This window comes from Sminthopsis crassicaudata, chromosome 2 (genome assembly GCF_048593235.1).
Source record: "Sminthopsis crassicaudata isolate SCR6 chromosome 2, ASM4859323v1, whole genome shotgun sequence".
Lineage (NCBI taxonomy): Eukaryota > Metazoa > Chordata > Mammalia > Dasyuromorphia > Dasyuridae > Sminthopsis > Sminthopsis crassicaudata.
Genome location: NC_133618.1, coordinates 500,493,688 through 500,512,774, shown reverse-complemented (window position 1 = coordinate 500,512,774; position 19,087 = coordinate 500,493,688). Strand labels below are relative to the sequence as shown.

The window sequence follows — 19,087 nt, the reverse complement described above, 5'->3', positions numbered from 1 at the left end:
GATGGAAGTAATCCAATACATGTTAAATATAGTAAAAATATATGTTAAATCCAATATATGCATACATACTTATACAACTATCTTGCTTCACAAGAAAAATCACATCAAAAAGGAAAAAAATGAGAAAGAAAATAAAATGCAAATAAAATGCTATATTGTGATCCACAATCAGTTTCCACAGTCCTCTGGGTAGAGATGGCTCTCTTCATCACAAGATCATTAGAACTGGCCTTATTGTTGAAAAAAGCCACCGATGGACTCTTTTCTCAGAGAAATAAAGGATCAAGTATTTTGCTAAATGTGGTCTATTCTAACAGACAGCAATGTGTAAATTTAGAGACATTTCCACTCCAAATGTTCGTATGGACTATTTGAGCTCATCCTGTGGTGAAGCCTTCCAAGCTTATATTTATATTGGTTTAAGCAGCTACAGTTGGACACTCTGTACCTTGACCCCATCCTAGTGCTATCATTTTGACCTTCTTTGAGCACCAAGGACAACAATCAACTTAAGAAAACACCCTGCTCCATTGTTCAGTGTTTGTCAGTGATCAATACTCTTCACAATCATATTATAGTCTTACAACTTATATAGGCAATAGACCTTGGCAGAGGTGGAAACTCAAAATAGTAAAAAAAAAAAAAAAAAAAAAAAAAATCATAATTTATGATTGGCAAGTAGTTAATAGCTACATACTGGTACATTTACACTGCACAATAGTATGGTAAATGAATTGGAAAACATAGTGAGGATGATTAATCTGCACAATTTGGCTAAATCCCCCCTGCTTCAAAAAAATGAATTGGAGTTACTCTCATTAATTCTGACTTGAACCAATAAATGTTTGGAAGCAGCTAAATGGCTCAGTGAATAGAGCACCCAAGTTCAAATCTGACCTTAGACATTTACTATCTGAGTGTCTCTGGATAAGTAACTTAACTGTTGTCTAACTCAGTTTCCCCACCTGTAAAATGAGAATATTAACGGTATCCATCTTTGCTATAAGGACAAAATAATATTTGTAAAGCACTTTGCAAAACTTAAAATATTATGTAAAAGATATCTCTTATTAATATCATTATTATTAATCTACAATATTAATGTTTTGTATTAGTAGGTACCTGAGGGTGACAAAACTTTGATGACCCCTTCATTATCATCATATCTACCTTTAAATTTAAGTAGACTTAACAATAGACTATTATCTAAAAAGTTTTCTTCAGTTCTCAGATATTTGTATTTGTTTCAACACATTCTATCCTAGCCATGATTTTGAAAAGAACTCATGTCCAGCATGAACTTAATAAATTCTTTTTTTGTTGTTGTTGCTTTGTTTACCTCTGAGATTGGGAAATCAGGACTTGAGACCTCCTCTAGCTATTTTGAAAAGAAAGACTAAATTCTTTTCATTCAGTGTGGAAGGAAATGTTGATCTCTGCAGGATTACCAAAGTTTGTAGGTAACCATACTGCATTTAGAATCTGCAGTCTGAAGTAGAGAATTAAAAACAAAACAAAACAAAACAAAAAAAGTCTTTTTTGGTTGCGTTTTTGCTTTAATTCAAGGGAACTTCCACAAAAACTTCCCAACTCTCTAAAGAAATTCTCTACATCAAAGCTTCTTAAACTATGGTTCTTTTGCAACAGTAAAAAGTATCAAATATTTGCTTTCATCTTTAATAAATGGTAAAAATTACACTTATACTAGAAAATTGGTCTAAAATAAAATTATGATTTATTACGAATAATGTTCAACATGTATCCCTATTTAATATACTTAATATATATATATATATATATATGCCTAGGATTGCACAAAAATTTCTTAGGTGAAAAGGGGTCAGGAGTGGAAAAATTTAAGAGGCCTTGCTCTATATTATATAAATCCCACATTTATCATATTATGCATAAGAAAGAAGAAGACTCTCACCTAGTTATGGGGGGGTGAGGGAGAGTGGAGAGAGAACAAAAGTCTTTCCTTAAATTGAGGAATACTTATAATCATGGTAGATTCAAATGTGTGTTCTTTTCTTTTGACTACTGATGGACCTTTTATTTCCATCTACTTTACCAAGGTTTTCTTTCATTGTAACAAGACACATTTATCACATAATAAATTGTATCACCTCTGTCCTAAAATAGTCATTTATTAAAATTACAATGTGTCTGATAAGAAAAAAATTAAATTACCTTAAGCATAGCTGAGGAGGATTATTCCACATGCTAAGTTTTCTACCCACCAATATGTTTTCTTCTTTTGACACATCACATGTAGAATCCTACCAAAGTCCCTGCGAAGAAGACCATACTTAGGTAGGAATTAGAACCAAATCCCAAGGCCTAACATCCAGACCTACAGAACCTAAAAAGAAAAGGCTATAAGTAGACATAGAAAGGCAAGGCTGCAAGTAAGCACCAACTAAGCTTGAAGTTAATTGCTTCTGAAGCCAAGTAAATAATCCTCATTTAATAGGAACTGATGAGCAAACCCTAAAAATGCAGCATAGGTCAAGGACTGTCAATTAATTATCAATGGACAACCTTTTCCCAGAGAATGAACTGACAACTTCTTTCTGCTCACTAATCCTATCCAGCTTTTGCCAGGAATCTGCAATGTTTATGAGCCCTCATTTTTATCTTAGAATTGGAAGCTGTATGAAACAGTTTGAAAAAGTTAAAGAAATGGAGTGCCTGGCAAAGGATTTGCACACAGTTGGCATTTGTTCAGGACCTGTTGAAAAGGAATTATAATTTACAAAAAACAAAGCTCCTATATCTTCCCTCTTCCTCCAGTGGCCACTCGGAAAACTTGAGCTAAAGTGGACATCCTGCCTTTTGACAAATCTCACTATACTATAAATAATCGATCACCTTCCATATTTATATAGAAACTACAATATCACTGCACATAATTCTTTCTTCTGGAAAGAATTCATATGCCACTTTCTTCCGAGTTAAGCCAAACAAAACACAAAACAAACTTTACAAAGATTTTTTGTAAGACCTGGGGGAGAGGGGAGAGGGAAGAGGGAAGCAGTACATGAAAGGGGAAAAGGGAGAAAAATGTTATGCACACACATACTGATATATAAAGCTTTCCACTGAGCTTTCAGAGTGAAATCAGCCTTCCTTTGGAGGCTGCCAGGTTACACAATTAAGATTTCAAAAGAGAGGCTGCAGGTGAAAAGATCCTTCAGAAGAGATCAAATGCAGCTGTCATACTTTACTCCCTGACAAAGGAGGGTCTGGGTCTAGAGGAGGCAGGCCCATGAGCAAGCATCAAATTCCAACAGAACTAGGGCTCTACCCAGGAAGCCTGTTGCCCAGAGTGTTACTCATCATTTTCCCAAAGAGCTTTTGCTGCATCATTCTAGTCCACACAGGTGTTTGCTGTAATAGCAGCCTTTGGAATTGCAGAAGTACTTCCCTTAGCATGTAAACAGAAAATAGTAAAATGAGTGCAAGGAGGATTAACTGACCTAGGGCCTAGCCCCATAGATGCTCACTTAGAGAAGAACCGAAGCAGAGCAAAAATTAAACAGAGGATTGAAGAAGCATCCTCTAAGGAAATATTTCTCATCTCAAGCAACTATCTTAACTAATTCTGCCGGGTATCACCAGCTCCTTCGGGTTTCCACCTCGTTTCTGCATATATTACACATTTCTTGACCATCCTCATCACTGCTTTCAGGTCTAATCTTTTAATTCTTTTAACCGAACTACCACTGCACTTCATCCCCTTTCCAACACAACTCCATCCTCTCTCCTAAACCATCCCCCGCTCCAAACACTAACTGCCTAGTTTGCTCTCCCCGCCCCATATATTCCCTCAATTCTAACTTCCAAATATAATTATCTTCCTTCTCACTAACCTTAACCACTCTTCCCCCCCCAAAAAAAAAACCCCTCACATTTCCGACGAGGTTTTATTACTATCTCCCACCAAAATTTCCAATTTGCCAAACTTCTCCTCATCTGGTGGGGAAGGGGGGGTGAGGTGAGAGGAGATGGGACATCTATCCACAATGCCCCATTACTTTTAAACCTTTTCAGCACCTCCCCAAAAATCACTCCCAGACTTCTCGGCCGTGCCCTCACCTTCACCACCCTCCCCATTTTTCCTTTTCTCTCTCAACCCTTCTCCATCCCCCTTTAACTGTCCTCCGGTCCTCCCACCTTTCTCCCCTTAACCTGTCCCCTCTACCCCAACTCTCCAAAGCGGTGGGTTTGGTTCCCCTCCCCCCATTCTTTCATTTCCCCCTTCTTTGATCCCTTCCTCCTTACTCTCCCCCACCAATCTCCAACCAATTCCTTAAACCTCAGTGAATTAAGCCCTGGGACCAACCCCCGCCCCAGTCCCCCAACGCAAGAAACGGGGCCCCAGCTGCTCACCGGTCCCTTCCTCCGGTCCTTGCCCTCCTTGGGCTCCGCCTCGCCTCGCCTCGCCTCGCCTCGCCTCGCCTCGCCTTTCCGGCCTCGGGCTGCGGCTGCGGCAACCTAGGGCCCCGGGACTCCGCCCGCCTTCAGACCGAGGCCGGGGGTCCAGGACTATGCCCGAAGGTGGGGGGGGGGGGGCGAAGCAGACTCGTGGTTAGAGGTTGGGGTTCAGGGAGGGAGAAAGACTCCCTTCAGAATCAGGACAGAATCCAAGGGAAGGCTGGGGAGGAGGGGCGCCGCGCCGGGCTGGTCCACGAACTGAGTAGGGGCAGGGGGCGCCGAAAAAGTGCCTTCTACCAGGAGAGCTAGCCCACGAGCATTCCAGCTTGTGGCTCCAGCTGCAGAAGCCTAGCAGCGCCTAGGCCAAGGGCGGAGGCGGGGCCCGCAGGCATCCCAACTCTGAGCCCAAGAGGCGGGGACTCCTGGGGCTTACTGGGGTGGCCCTCTCCCCCAGTGCCCTGGTTACCTCCTCCCGGGGAAGGGGACCTTGCTTAACCTTTCTGCAGAAATGCGGGACTTAAGGAACGGTACAAGAAATACATCTTCAGCCCTGGCCGAAGACTGGATTGCATGCAAGCTTTACTTGTTATAGGGGTCGATGCAATCGGTGGGATCACTGGAAAGTGATGGTGACTTTTTTTTTTTTTTTTTTTTTAAAGATAATCAGAAAACCTTACTAAAAAGAAAAGTAATCATAGCCTTTGCAACCAAACATCTTTCCTGTCCTTCCTCCTGGGGACTGCCATTTTCTTGAGAGCAAACCTGTGTCAGCAGTCAATAACCCCAGAGTTCAGCACCAGGGAATCAGCACCTATTATTTCCCAGTCATTTGGAAGTCAAAGACCACTACCCAACCCGCATAAGTAACTGTCTATGTCCTTAAGGAATTTATATTCTACAGGGCAGTATACAATCTTTTTGCCGAGGAGAAAGGAGAGGTGTCAGCCCGGCACTGACAACAGGAGTATTAGAAATCCCGGGGGAACTGGGGTAGAGGCACAGGACCGTTATGGGAAAACAAACAAGATTCCCTTCTCTCTCCTGGTCTGGATTTTGACTAACTTTCCAGACCTGGGCACTGGCCCTATTTTCTCCAAGAAGCCTTCAAAGACTAGTTCAGCCCTGTCCAATTCCCAGTGATGGCTGGCTCCTAGTGCATTTATTTGCTACATAATTAGCTGCACAATCAGCTATAACCTTATGACATCTTGTATTGTTTTGAACTGTTATTTAAATATTTTTACTATTACACTCAATATGAATATTTATATTTTTACACACTTAATTCAGCAAACATTTATTAAATATTTATTGCTTCAAGGCATTAAAGATGCCCAGAACACAAAAATTCAAGCAATCTGAAAGGGGATATTTTAATTTGCATTATAGTTATAAATTATTGGGAAGAAAATGTTTCCTAAAATTTAAAATAATATAATAAACAAACATTGTTGCTGTTATTTCTACTCCTTTTATCTTATTTCCCTCATTAAAATGAGAGTAGGGCATAGGCCTTGTCCATCATCTTCAATGACTGGTACAGTACTTTGTCCAGAGTTGGTACTCAATAAATACCTAGTTAAGAGAATGATTTAACTTGTGAGGATCTAAACTGCTCAACTAAACTGTAAACTTCTTGAGGGCATAGACCATAATTTGTAATTCTAAAACCTTTTATTACCCAACCCTACTGTTCTGCACAAAAAACAGGGATTTGATAGGAACAGGATTTTCATATACAGTGCAAGAAGACTGGCTAGAGGTAGGGAAAAATCAACAAAGCCTAATAACAAACAACATATACACTAGGCAATCCTTGGCAACCAGGTAGTACAGTAGATAAAACTCTAAAGTCAGAAGACCTGAGTTCTATTCTGGCCTTGAAAACTTTCTAGCTGTGAGACCCAGGGCAAGTCACTCAACCTATCTACCTTAAGTTTCCACATCTATAAAATGGGAATAATAATGGTACCTACTTGTCAGAGTCATTGTGAGAATAAAATGAAATATATATAAAAAGATCTTTGAGCGTAATTATTATTCTATACACTCAAATAGAAACCAGGCCACTAAACCAGATGTAAGGATCTTTTCAGAACGCATATGGACTTAAGAAAAACATATATTATTGTTATGTTTTATTGTATTTTATATATTTTGTTAAACATTTTCCAATTACATTTTCATGTTCTAATATACTGAAGACTATGTGTGTCGTATTATACACCTCTGTCCTAGAGAGATCACTCAGACTTTTAAACAGGGACTTAGATATATGTGTAGTCTTTTAGAGCTAGAAAGCCCATGACACATCAGCTAGTAACCTGTTCATCTTGGGTAAACTGAGGGCTAGAGTCACCCTGAAAGTTAATGGCAGAACCCAAGTCTGGTGATCTTTTCACCATACTACCAATCAAACAAGGAATCAGAATAAATGGTACCAATTTGCTGAATCACAAATACTAATTTCCTGAAGACAAATGTTAATTTTACTGACCTTTAATCTAAACCAATTTTTTTAAGCAAACAGCTAGCTAACCAGTTCAAACCATACCAAATATCCCTCCTAAAACAAAACAAAATAATCAAAATATTCTCACAAATTCAATCCAACAAACATTAAATTTAAATTCAAAGTAGCAAAAGCTGACATTAAAACAACACTTTATGGTTTATAAAACGCTGTATATCCATCGTCTACATCCATGATCTACATCACAAAAGTTCTGTGAGGTAGGTAATACAGATATCATCCCCACTCTACATATGAAGGAACAGAAGCATCAAATTTAAGTGATTTCTTTAAAATCATGTAGCAAACAAGGGGCAGAGCCAGAATTCAAACTCAGGTTTTCTAATTTGTAGTCCAGTGCTAATTCCACTAAACCACCATTGCCAATCATTTAGTCATAGTACCAACTTATGAGATAGGCTACTTATTCAATTCTTCCATTGAAGGGCATAGTCAGTGTGCAGAGGCCTAGATTACAGCTAAAGTTAGAGTTCAGAAGAACCTTTGGAGGGGCTAGTTAGGTAAGCAATACTCAAAACAAAACGATAGTTTTGATACAAGATATCCAGTCTCAACATCTACTATTTATCTGTATTTAAAGATTACTTAGTGCCATTTACTTTACAGGCTTATTGTGATATATTGTAATATGTTGTAGCTCAGGGCAAGTTAAGCTTTACTCTTTCAGAGGAAAAAAAATACCATATTTCCCAGATACGAGTCAACATTGGCAGTTCAAAGATATGAGATCTGGCAAAAAAAAAAAAAAAAAAAAAAAAAAAAACCCAGCAATTGAAAAGGGGGAAGCTAGATGGCGCAGTGGATAGCGTGCATAGTCCAGAAGTGAGGAGGACCTCAGTTCAAATCCGACCTCGCAGACACTCAATATTTACTAGCTGTGTGACCCTGGGCAAGTCACTTAACCCAAGTGGCTCAGGGGGGAAAAGGCAATTGAAAAGGATATTTAGGGAGGGCAAGTGGGGCCCCACTTCGTTAAAACTGGAACAATTTGCTAGCTGAAGATCCAAACTACCAGAATAACCTTCCCTATGGTTAAAAAAAAAAGTGGACAATTACTATGGGCTAATAAAAACCCACTTTTAAAAGATGAAGGTAATCCTCACAGACTTTGTGAGGAAGAGATTTCATGCTCTTAAAGCAAGCTGGGGAATTATTAAACAGCCTGGCCAAGGGCCCCTACAAGTTAATATTAAAATCAAGTACAGAATCTCCTTCCAGAACCCAGTTGCATTAGGTTACTATACTAAAGATAACCAGAAAGAACCACACAAGACTCCCGCTGATTGGTTAGGGATGACAGAGGTCTGGATCCTGGCGCAAATGTTAGTGGAGTGTAGTTTAAAATAACAGGAGGGAAAGGTGTAATTTTTTTTTCCTTTAAAAAAATTCATCTCAGGACTGTGGGATGTTGGGAAAATCTTTTACATTTCCAAATTTACTTTTAAAAGTATTGTTTTATATGATCTCATTCACTTTTAATCATCAATTCTTTACAGTCTGAATCAAACAACTATTAAAATGTACCAGAATCAGTGGTACAAACCGGAGGTGTTGGTTCTGCTATTTTGCCTAAATCTGATCCGCTGGAAAGCATCTTTTTTGGGAGGAGGGCGCGGAATGTGGAGCATCGGTGTTACTCTGACCAGCGCTCCCGCGGGATTTGGGGGGAGGGAGGGGGGAGAAGAAAGGAGAAGAGGGGAACAGAGAAGAAGAACAGGAGAGGAAAAAGAAGAGGGAGGTTCACTGAGAGGAATAGGGGAGGGAGGGAAGGAGAGGAGGGAGGAATGGGGGAGGAGGAGAGCCCGGGAGAGGGGAGGGGAGGGTCCTCCGCAGAAGCTCGCAGCCTTCCTCCCCTCCCCAGGCCCCTGCTCAGCGAGGATAACCGGCGTCCAACGCCCCAAGCGCCCACACTCACCTGGGCTGACAGGCTCCCGAGCCGCGCTGCTCCTTCCCATCCCCCGCGGTCCGGGCGGCGGCGGCGCAGAATGGAGGCGGGCTCGGCCAGGGCGGGGCGGGCTCTCGAGCGCGCAGCCCTATGGGGAGCGCCCGGGCCGGCCCAGGGAGCCGGAGGCGGGCCCGCAGCCGCGGACTCGGCAAGCAGCTCTGACCGCACTTGCCTGCGCCGGAACCGGCCCCGAGCATCTGCGCAGGTCCGAGGCCAGGCAGCCCAGTCGGGGCCCCCAAGCCGCCCCTGGGAGAAGCCCGGGAGCGGGGAGCATGAGGCCCAGCAAGACCTTCCGCAAGCGCCGCGGCGACTCGGACGAGGACGAGGACGAGGACAGCGAGGAAGTGCGGTGAGCGGCAGCGGGACTGCGTGCGGAGAGGCCCTCCCCCCAGGGGACCTCCAGGACCTGCCAGCCCCCTCCTTCAGCCCCCTCCCTGACCGGAGGGCAGCCGACCTTTTGGCCCTATCCCGAGCCTTTTTGTCTGGTATCTTGTTACCTGGTTTTTATTGGGGGAGGGGAGGGGAGCAAGGGGTAGTCTCTTCTGCCCCTCGCTAGGCAGGTGTCCCCCAGGCGCGGGGGAGGGGAGTCTTCCCCTCTTTGTACCGTGCCCAGGGCTGGCTTCTCCGCCCGCCCCGCCCCTGCGGGCCAATGACAGCTCTCTGAGGAAGGCTCTGGCTTTGCCTCTCTCTGTATCCCGGTACCCCTTTAGCGATGCTTAATCCGCGCCTGTTGTCTTACTGACAACTGTGTGGAACGCACGGTGTGCCCCAAGTACCTGCCGTGTTCTCTTCCGGATGGCGTTACCCTGACAGAGCTGCAGTACTGGGAGGCTATGGCCCCGGGGTCATCCCAGTCCGTCCTCACGCTGCCCCGTGATCTGGCGGGAGGAACATCGTTCTCCTTCTCACACGTACAGACGTGCATGAGTGTTATGTCCCACCCCGCGGCAGACGAAGATTTACCAAACTCTCCTCTGAGAGGAAACGGAACGATGTTTGTTACATGGAGGAAATAAAGGAGCTCTTGTATCACTATTGAAATCTAATTTGTCAGTTTAACAAAAGTTAATTCCTAACTCGCCCTTTAAATTTCCCCTAATCCTCCCCCAAGAGCCCAACACACACATCATTAGGTTGAAAACTGCTACACTTTGGGGCTGTTGTCCCACAGCAGGTAAGAAAATCTCCTTAACCTTCCTTAGTTGGAACTATAGACCCCCAGGGAAAGAGCTCTCAATAACTAGACCTTATTTCATTTTGATTTTTGAGTTGCTCAATCATTTCTCTGTTATCTTCAGGTTGAAACTGGAGGAAACCAAAGAAGTTCAGAGTTTGAGGAGACGACCTAAAGGGGTGAGGTAGGTCCGGCCCCCTTGGACTGGGGACTACAGTCAGAAGAGAAGATGAAAAGTATTGTCTGGACCCTCTTTGTAAAATGCTGTCACAAATGTACAGCTACTTGAAATAGCTTATCTTTCCTGTTAAATTGTACACTAAGACATTTCATCTACCACCTGGCTTCCCCTGCTTTTTCTAGGTGTTTGTCAATAGTTCAGAATGAGAAGTAGACAAGAGGACACAAAAGAGGTGCTTAATGTTTATTTTGTTTCAGTTTTCTCTGCCAAGGGGAATGACCTTTGCATTGAAAATGACATCATCAAAATTATTTAGAGAATATGAGAGAGACCCCAATCATATTGTTTACATCCTGTGGAACTGAAGGAACTGGCAGAAATTTTGAGGCCCTCTCAGTGGCATTTGGAAAGATCATGGAGAATGGAAGCAGTACACAGAGAGCTGGATTTGGAATCACAAGATCTGGGTTCAAGTGCTGGCTCTTTTTATCTTTGTGACCTGGGTGGGAGGGAATGGAGTTTTGGAGGAGGTTACCTCTAAATCCTATTCTAGCTGTTAAGAACTAAGAACATACTGGTAAAGTTGAAAGTCTAGTATCACTTTTAGTCTTATTGGCTTGGTTTTTTTGGTTTTGCTTTTTAAACATAATCTTTCCTAACATGCCTTTTTGGCTGCCATTATCCACATAAGCTTTTTTTTTTTTTTTTTTTTTTTTTTTTTTTTTTTTTGGTCAGCTTGGGTAATAAATTTTTGAATTGACTGCTTTATGTTTTTCTGTCTTTGAGTTGTACCCACATTTTTTCCCCAGTGCTGTAGCCCTTCTGGTTGGGGAGAAAGTACAGGAAGAAACAACTCTAGTGGTGAGTTTTGCTGACATCTTTGATGAATGTCATGATATTTGGCTAGGAAGGATGACCCTGAAAGATTTGTAGGTTTTAAAAGTGTATTCAATAAAGCATATTTGTCCTCCAGAAAGTAGGTTGTCCTCTAGAAAGGTTATCTATTCTACATCAACCAACATTTATTAATATAACTTATTCAGGATCCTAAGTGTTAGAGTCTAGCACTCAGTATTGTTCAAACACCAATAATTATACTATGGGTAATAATAAACACAAATAAGAAATGATCATTGTCCCTCATGGAACTTACAAACCATATTTGGTCTTCATTATAATCATCATTCTTTTTTGGTAGGATGATCCCTTTAATATCAACACTGGTGGAATGGTGGACATGAAGAAAATTAAGGAAAGAAACAAGGACAGGTTGGTGGAAAACATTTTTAGAAACTGTTGAGAACATTTTCTCTCCCTGTGAATATATTCAATTTTGATTGCTCATAGTAGTAGGAAGACTCATTTGCATCCTCAGAGAGATTAGAAGAAACAGCAGCTGTGAAAAAAGGACTCACAAAATGTTCTTTAATGTTTTTTTTTTTTTTTTATGAACTGAATAATTTTTTTCCCAAAGCAACATTAAACATACCATACTTCTGTCTCCATTTAGGATTAATGAAGAGGAGGACCTTAACTTAGGGACATCATTTTCAGCAGAAACCAATCGAAGAGATGAAGATGCTGACATGTAAGTGTTTTTGTTCTCTAGGGTGTGAACCTATTTCCCAACTAAAGCAAGGGACTGCTGGACCAACCAAAGGGTGATAAATCAGAGCCTATCGTGTATGCTACTTGCTGTCTCTTGGTGTATTCTAGGATGAAATACATTGAGACTGAATTAAAGAAGAGGAAAGGAATTATGGAAAATGAGGAGCTGAAAGTGAAGTTGAAGAATGCTGAAGACTGTCTCTATGAACTCCCCGAGAGCATCCGAGTCTCCTCAGCTAAAAAAACAGAAGAGATGCTGTCCAACCAGATGCTGAGTGGCATTCCCGAGGTGGACTTAGGCATTGAGTAGGTTTCATTCTCTTACTTTATTCTTTCAATCAATAGAAATAATTTATTTATTAGAAATAATCATCCTAATAACTAGCATACATATCTCTTTAACATTTGGAAAATACCTTCCAATTTATGTTCATTTGATCCTTACAACAATCCTTGGAGGTAGGTGCTGTTTTCATTTCATTTTCATTTTACAGATGAGAGAACTAAAGTAGACAGAGGTTAATTGACTTAACTAATGTCATAATCTAGTGTCTGAGGCACAATTGGAACTAATGTCCTCTTGATTCCAAATGTAGAACTTTTTATATACTGCTACCTGACTGAACAGTTCACATTAGATAGAACTTAAGGGGGGAGTGTTGCAAAAATAAAAAATAAATTTAATGTTTTAAGTTCAGTCCGTGCTACTTCAAGAATAGCAAATGTAACTGGAGAGGGCTAACAAGGACTCTGGATCAATAGCCCGAACAGATTGTAGTTTGAAGGGCTGATGAGCACTTATTTCTTTTAACCCAGTCTTTGAAGTTGTTTTCTTTCTCCCCATCGTTCCCTCCCATGAAAAAGTGAAGTGGATAGATTTGGCTTTGGAGTTAATAGTCCTGCTCTTGGTCTGTACTAGCTGTGCTATTCTGGGCAAATCAAGGAATACCTTTTGGTATTCCAGGTAACTCAGAAGCTAGAAGTGGCAGCACAAGTACCAGTCTGTATTGGAAGTGGAAGTTTCCTGGGAAGTCCCTATGCCAATAAAAATCACTAGATACACACACACACACACATACACACTTGTGGTTAAAAGTAAAAGTGCTTTTAAATATTGGTTTCAGGAAGGCATTTTGATCCTTGAGGCCTCCGACTTTCTTCTTAACAGTGAAATTGGCAATAATTAATTGAGATTCCTTCTTAATCATCCCTCTTCATTTCAGCTTAAAACAGTTGTTTTTTAAAAGAGAGGAAATAATGCAAATCAATGTAGTAACCAAATATATGTATTAACAAAACAGTTATAGATAGTAACAAACCAATATATTAACCAAAAATTATTTATGTGGATGTGTCCTTTCTCTTTAAGGCCTCCTCTGCATGTGGACTTGGTTAAAATCTTAGTAAAGAACTCTCCCCCCCAGCTTCTTTCTACTTAATGATCCTCTGTCTCTTGTGTACTTGGTGAGGGCGGAGGAAAGGTGGCAGTCTTAACTCTTGCTTTTGAATTTCCCATATTTTAAGATTAAGTGATTTTTCCTTCTCTTCTCTACAGTGCAAAAATAAAGAATATCATTTCAACAGAAGATGCCAAGGCACGCCTACTGGCTGAGCAACAGAACAAAAAGAAAGACAGTGAAACTTCTTTTGTTCCCACCAACATGGCTGTGAATTATGTGCAGCACAACCGATGTAAGTGTCTCTCAGACACCTGCCTTCCTCTCTCAGGACACCACAGTGACCGGACCACATACCCTTTCTCTTACTTCTGTTCCACAGTGTGGGCAAGAACATACTTATAGTTCTTAACTTGTGAGTAAGCTGCACACAGTAGGTACTTCTCAGTGTTTGCTGAATTTGTTGTCCAATTATTCCCTATTAGTTTATCACGAAGAGCTCAACGCCCCAGTTCGGAGGCACAAAGAGGAGCCGAAAACCCGACCTCTCAGGGTGGGAGACACAGAGAAGCCGGAACCTGAGAGTAAGAGCAAGTGTCTCTATACTTCCTTGGTTTGGGGTTTGGGGGAGAGTCCTTGGGTATGGCAAGGACAGGAAAGAAAAGAAAAAGGCATTCGATGGCAAGACCTTTTTTTAGAGACTGTGTATTCTGCATATTTTATCTAAGGCTGATATTTTTATAACCCTTTTAAAATTTTGCATATTTCTCTTGAAAGCCCAGCAAACTGAGCACACAAAGGGCCTCCATTGGTAGCTGCTCCTGAACATGCTCCCTGAGAAGAGGTGCTTTGGGACTCTGCCCTGACTTCCTTATCTCCAAAAGCCCAGCACTATTAGGCTTTTCCTTTTATCCTAAATAGAAAAAAAATCATAGTTTTCTATTTTCTTTCTATTTTGACTACTATTATTTTTGGCCCTAAAAGAATGCTATTTAATCCATGTCTGCTTGTTTGGCCTGGTTCTCTTAACATCTGGCACTGGGTGGGACTGGCCTTGAGGTTCCCCTGACTGTATTCTAAGAGGCATATGATCAGAGTGGCAAAAGAGAAGACTTTCTTATCTTCTGTGACTCTCCTCTCCGGTCCTCACTTGTAGGGAATCCCCTAGCAAGAGAATAACAGGAATCTGTCCTGGAAGCTCCTGCTTGAACATTGCCATCTTCCCTTCACCTTCATCAAGTGCATAGTAACTGCTGATATTTATTGCCTAAGATGTTCAGTTTTAAGCTATGGCTGACATATTTTTCTTCTTTTTTTTTCTTTAAGAGTCTCCTCCAAATCGAAAGCGCCCCCCTAATGAAAAGGCAACTGATGATTATCATTATGAGAAGTTTAAGAAGATGAACAGACGATATTGATATTAACTCAATGGGAGTAGGTGGGGAGGGGATTTTTGCAGATAGTTTATTTTTTGTCAAGTACAAGATGCAGTGTAAATATCACAGAAAGAAAAGTTTGTTTCTTTTTGAACTCTTTAGACCGTGTAGTTGTTTTATAATCTTTTTAGATTTTTTTAATTATTACTAATTTTTTTGCAAATAAGTATGAATGTGACCATATGAAAATCGAATGTAATGATCTTGCATGTTACCTGCCAAGTTTTCTTAAGATGTGGGTTAATAACCTCATTAAGCTGTGAGGTTTTCCTGTGTGTGTTTTTTTTTTTTTTTTTTTTTTTTTTTTTTTTTTTTTTTGTCAAATAGTATTCTTGTTACTATTTCCAAATCTCTTTTGTAAATAAGTTGGTTTTCTTTTGATATTTGGGTCATGTGAAATAGGCACAGAATTTATGTGATTGTATTCTTTAAACTATTTTCTTATACCCAGGCATTGATCCATAGCTTAGTTAGGAAATCTTGTTGAGGAAGTATTCACAAGATTGAAATTTGTTACTTGGCTGTGTGACCTTGAGCAAGTCTTCCTTTCCCCTTGTGCCACACTTTCCTTGTCTATAAAATGGGGTGATTAATAACTACATTACCTTACCTCAAAAGGCTGTTGTGAAGATCAAGTAAGAACTTTGTAACCCTATAGTGCTTATTTTTAAAAAGGAAGAAAACAAGAATAGCAAAGAAATCCAGGATAGAGTTAAGGAGACAACAGTGGCTTCTCTGACTTTCCCAGAATCTTATTGGTTGTTCTATACAATTTATTTCTCTATCAAGAAGTTATAGCTGGATGTTTTAATTATTGCATAATATAATACATAATTCTTAAAATAGAAGTTAAAGTCAGACACTTCAAATGTATCTGGGGGATATTTACTTTCTGCCAGATCTGTTGGTGCCTGGCATTACAGATGCCCAGGGAACTAGGGTTCTATATTCTTAAACTCCAGAGTGAACCTGAGTGACTGAAGTGGACTTTCAAGCCTCCTTCAAGACATTTTTTAAAAACCTGATTTATAAGGAATTGATGTTTCATAAAATTATTTGATATTAAAAAACATTGCCACTTGGATTGTAGGCTTCCTTTTTTGTTTCAAAGTAGGCCTCCTTCTGGAAGAAGTAGTCAGTGATCATCTTGGGATAGGAGGCTAGAAAACTCCTAAAATGCTCCCAAAAGTTTGTGCTATCAGGCTGAAAATTTTGGTTCAAGGAAAGTCAGGTCCAAAATGTGATATTTTAGGGCCTGTCAAGAGAATAAATGTAAAGTCCTCTACAAATGTGAGGGATTATTCACCTTGCCTTTTGAGATTAACACATAGTAAGCATCTAATGAATGCTTTTTCATTCATTCATTAAACTAATAATATACTTACACTACCTACCTCATAGGCTAAAAGAAAGTATTTTGTGATTAGTTGCAAAGTGCTATAGATTTGTGAGTTGTATTATAAGATTGTTGATATGGGGCTTGAATGGATGTCATTTAATCCAACCCTCTCATTTTACAAGTGAGGAAACAGGTTTGTCAAGGTTCAATGATTTGCTCTGGGTCACAGTAGTGGTCTTTGTAATAGAGATGTATTAGTATTCCTTTATTAATTTGCCCTCATACAATCAGTATTTACTGTGCTTATCAGAGAGAAGTGTAGATATCAACTCAGAAAGGGAAATGGGTCCCTAAAATTCCATGATCCAATAATTCAGTGAGGACTGGCTTCCACTAAAGTCCTGCTTTGATGCTGTGTGTGGCCAGGAGGTGACCTGGATTTTAGAGGACTCTGGCAGAAACTCTTAAGACAGTCTCTGCCCTTCATAGTGTAACATTCTAAAGGTGGAAGTGGTGGCTAAGAAAAGTTGTTTTAGTTTGCAAGGACTCAGAAGTGATGAGGGAAATAACATTTAATTGACAAGTTCTTTCCAAAAGTAATGGTAGTATTGATCTGAATAAAGTTTTCAGAAGAAGAAACAAAAAGGATGGTAGTGAGTTAGAGTTAGGGAAGATGGGGGCTAAGTGTGATAGCATAAGAAAATATCAACTGGTATAATCTGAAGTTGACAGAACCAGGAAATTAAATGTATAATGAATTGAACAATGGAAATGGAAATAACAATGGAAACTGGATACTGTGAAATTATTAAGACCAACCTTGTACTCAAGAAAGAGATATTAGAAGGTACCATCTTTACAGATGTGGAAGACTGTGGGTGTGGACACTGCATATATGTCAGATATTATGAATATATTGTGTAATTTTGTGATTCCTCTTTTATTATTATGTAGTCCTTAAACACTTGGTATCATTATTCTAGCTCCTGCTCCCACTCTGCCTCCCTATTGCAGACAGGTCCCCAGAGGGCGGGCTCTATCTCCCCCTTAGGTTAATAATAAAACCACTGAGGAGTTGGAAATGTCATTTATTATTTCTTTTTATTGGCTCAATCCCCTATTCCAACATATTCCCCAATTAGTATCTATTGCTCCAGTGATGAGCATCTCCGTATCATTTAACCAGTTAATACCAGTTAGCTTTTTTTTTATATTATTATATATTTTTTTATAATATTATCCCTTATATTCATTTTTCCAAATTATCCCCCCCTCCTTCTACTCCCTCCCCCCGATGACAGGCAATCACATACATTTTACATGTGTTACAATATAACCTAGATACAATACATGTGTGTAAATACCATTTTCTTGTTGCACAATAAGCATTAGATTCCGAAGGTACATGAAACCTGGGCAGACAGATATTAGTGCTAACAATTTACATTCACTTCCCAGTGTTTCTTCTCTGGGTGTAGCTAACTCTGTCCATCATTGATCAACTGGAAGTGAGTTGGATCTTCTTTTTGTTGAAGATTTACACTTCCATCAGAATACATCCTCATACAGTGTTGTTGTTGAAGTGTATAGTGATCTTCTGGTTCTGCTCATTTCACTTAGCATCAGTTGATGTAAGAATCTCCAAGCCTCTCTGTATTCCTCCTGCTGGTCATTTCTTACAGAGCAGTAATATTCCATAACCTTCATATACCACAATTTACCCAACCATTCTCCAACTGATGGACATCCATTCATCTTCCAGTTTCTAGCTACAACAAAAAGAGCTGCCACAAACATTTTGGCACCAGTTAGCTTTTACCAAAGGATATTTGCTGAAAAGACACATTGGCCAGAAATAAAAATATCCTTTTCATAATGGGGTCTGTACCACTTCAATGCCTGAAGACAGTGGGCTTCAGCTTAGAGCTGCCGCCAGGAAATATTTGCCCCGAAAGCCTAATGTGGGATTCCTGCCAGAAAAGTTACTTCTTTATTAGTCTAACCATTCATGGATGAGGTCAGGCAGTTCACTCCAAATAGCTATGCTGATGCTTCTCTGCTGCTGCTGCTGTTGCTGATGATAATGACAGACTCTTAAGATGGACTCTAGATCCTTGCTCACTTGTTACTCTTCTTCAAAGCTTACAGGATCCACGGCTTAGTTCATTCCAATGCATCACCTAAAATTAAGAAAGACACTCAAATGGACAAAAGAAAAAGACCTATTCAGAGCCACATGTGAGACCAGGTTGCTATCCCTGGTGCTCCCTCTACTATCTAGATGCTTAAGAGCAGATATCGCCTTGTCCACCGTAAGTAAAAAAACAAACCTTTGTGGCTCAGCAGACAACTAAAAAGCCGTTTTTGGTTGAGTAATTAGTAAATGAGCATAAAATGGCCAGCGTATGCTGAGTAGGAGAGTAATCCCTTCCTTTCCTCCGGAGTTGACACTGAAAAACAAGCTTATCAAGCAGGCAATTAACCTCAGGAAGAGTGAACAAGTTTTGTATGTGTGAGCCCTAGCCCTGGCATTCATAAGCCAGGCATTTTATTCAAAAGTGGTAGACTTGACACGGTTGACTTACTATGCTGTCCCATCATATGTTCCAGTATCCAGGGACATCAGCTTCCTTGTTTTTCCTTGAACAAGACATTCCATCTCTTCAGGGGGCATTTTCTCTGGATGCTCTCTCTAAAATGCTCTCCTTCCTCATCTCTACCTCCTGACTTCAAGTCCTAGCTAAATCCCCACCTATATGAACCTTCTCCAATCCCTCAATTCTAATCTCTTCCCTCCATTGATTATCATGTACAATGATCTTAAATTTCTATATTTGCCCTCCATTGATTATCTACAGTATATCCCATACATACTTTGTACATAGTTTTTTACATGTCTGCCCCTTTAGATTGTGTGCTCCTTGAGGGCAGGGATTTTGCTTTGCCTTTCTTTGTATCCCTAACACTGAGCACCTTGCCTGGCACATAATGGGCATTTAATGTTTATTGACTGATGGCTGTTGATTGACTGATAAGC

General features: G+C 40.3%; 2 protein-coding genes across 11 annotated transcripts in view; one reads left to right on the top strand and one right to left on the bottom strand.

The window, feature by feature from the left end:
• The window catches only part of USP20 (ubiquitin specific peptidase 20), a 54,744-nt gene extending 44,912 nt beyond the window's left edge, over nucleotides 1-9,832 (bottom strand). For 2 of the 8 annotated variants that reach the window (XM_074293841.1, XM_074293847.1), the window contains exons 1-2: nucleotides 4,393-7,728; nucleotides 2,191-2,291 (exon numbers count right to left, since the gene is read on the bottom strand). The gene's annotated coding sequence lies outside the window, so the exon portion shown is untranslated. Of the gene's footprint in view, nucleotides 1-2,190; nucleotides 2,292-4,392; nucleotides 7,729-8,885; nucleotides 9,067-9,691 lie in introns of those variants that run through there. The other 6 variants (XM_074293842.1, XM_074293844.1, XM_074293843.1 and 3 more) reach the window with 6 other exon arrangements.
• On the top strand, nucleotides 9,116-17,135 carry C2H9orf78 (chromosome 2 C9orf78 homolog). Of its 3 annotated transcripts, none has more exons than XM_074293867.1 (10): nucleotides 9,266-9,400; nucleotides 10,214-10,273; nucleotides 10,528-10,743; nucleotides 11,080-11,131; nucleotides 11,469-11,539; nucleotides 11,781-11,858; nucleotides 11,987-12,184; nucleotides 13,434-13,570; nucleotides 13,761-13,859; nucleotides 14,602-17,135. In XM_074293867.1, the coding sequence occupies exons 3-10, from the start codon at nucleotides 10,592-10,594 to the stop codon at nucleotides 14,691-14,693; spliced, it is 879 nt and encodes a 292-aa protein (XP_074149968.1). In that variant the 5' UTR covers nucleotides 9,266-9,400; nucleotides 10,214-10,273; nucleotides 10,528-10,591; the 3' UTR covers nucleotides 14,694-17,135. The 3 variants fall into 3 exon arrangements, with proteins under 3 accessions (XP_074149970.1, XP_074149968.1, XP_074149967.1); XM_074293866.1 differs by having other exon boundaries at nucleotides 13,761-13,865; XM_074293869.1 differs by lacking the exons at nucleotides 9,266-9,400; nucleotides 10,528-10,743 and adding an exon at nucleotides 9,116-9,264.
• The last annotated feature ends 1,952 nt before the right edge of the window (nucleotides 17,136-19,087 follow it).

Bases quoted from the DNA above. Each gene is read 5' to 3' on its own strand.
- C2H9orf78 (XM_074293866.1), top strand. From the start codon at position 10,592: ATGAGAGAGACCCCAATCATATTGTTTACATCCTGTGGAACTGAAGGA. The intron at 11,132-11,468 runs GTGAGTTTTGCT...CTTTTTTGGTAG, and splicing joins AGGAAGAAACAACTCTAGTG to GATGATCCCTTTAATATCAA. The intron at 11,859-11,986 runs GTAAGTGTTTTT...GGTGTATTCTAG, and splicing joins AGAGATGAAGATGCTGACAT to GATGAAATACATTGAGACTG.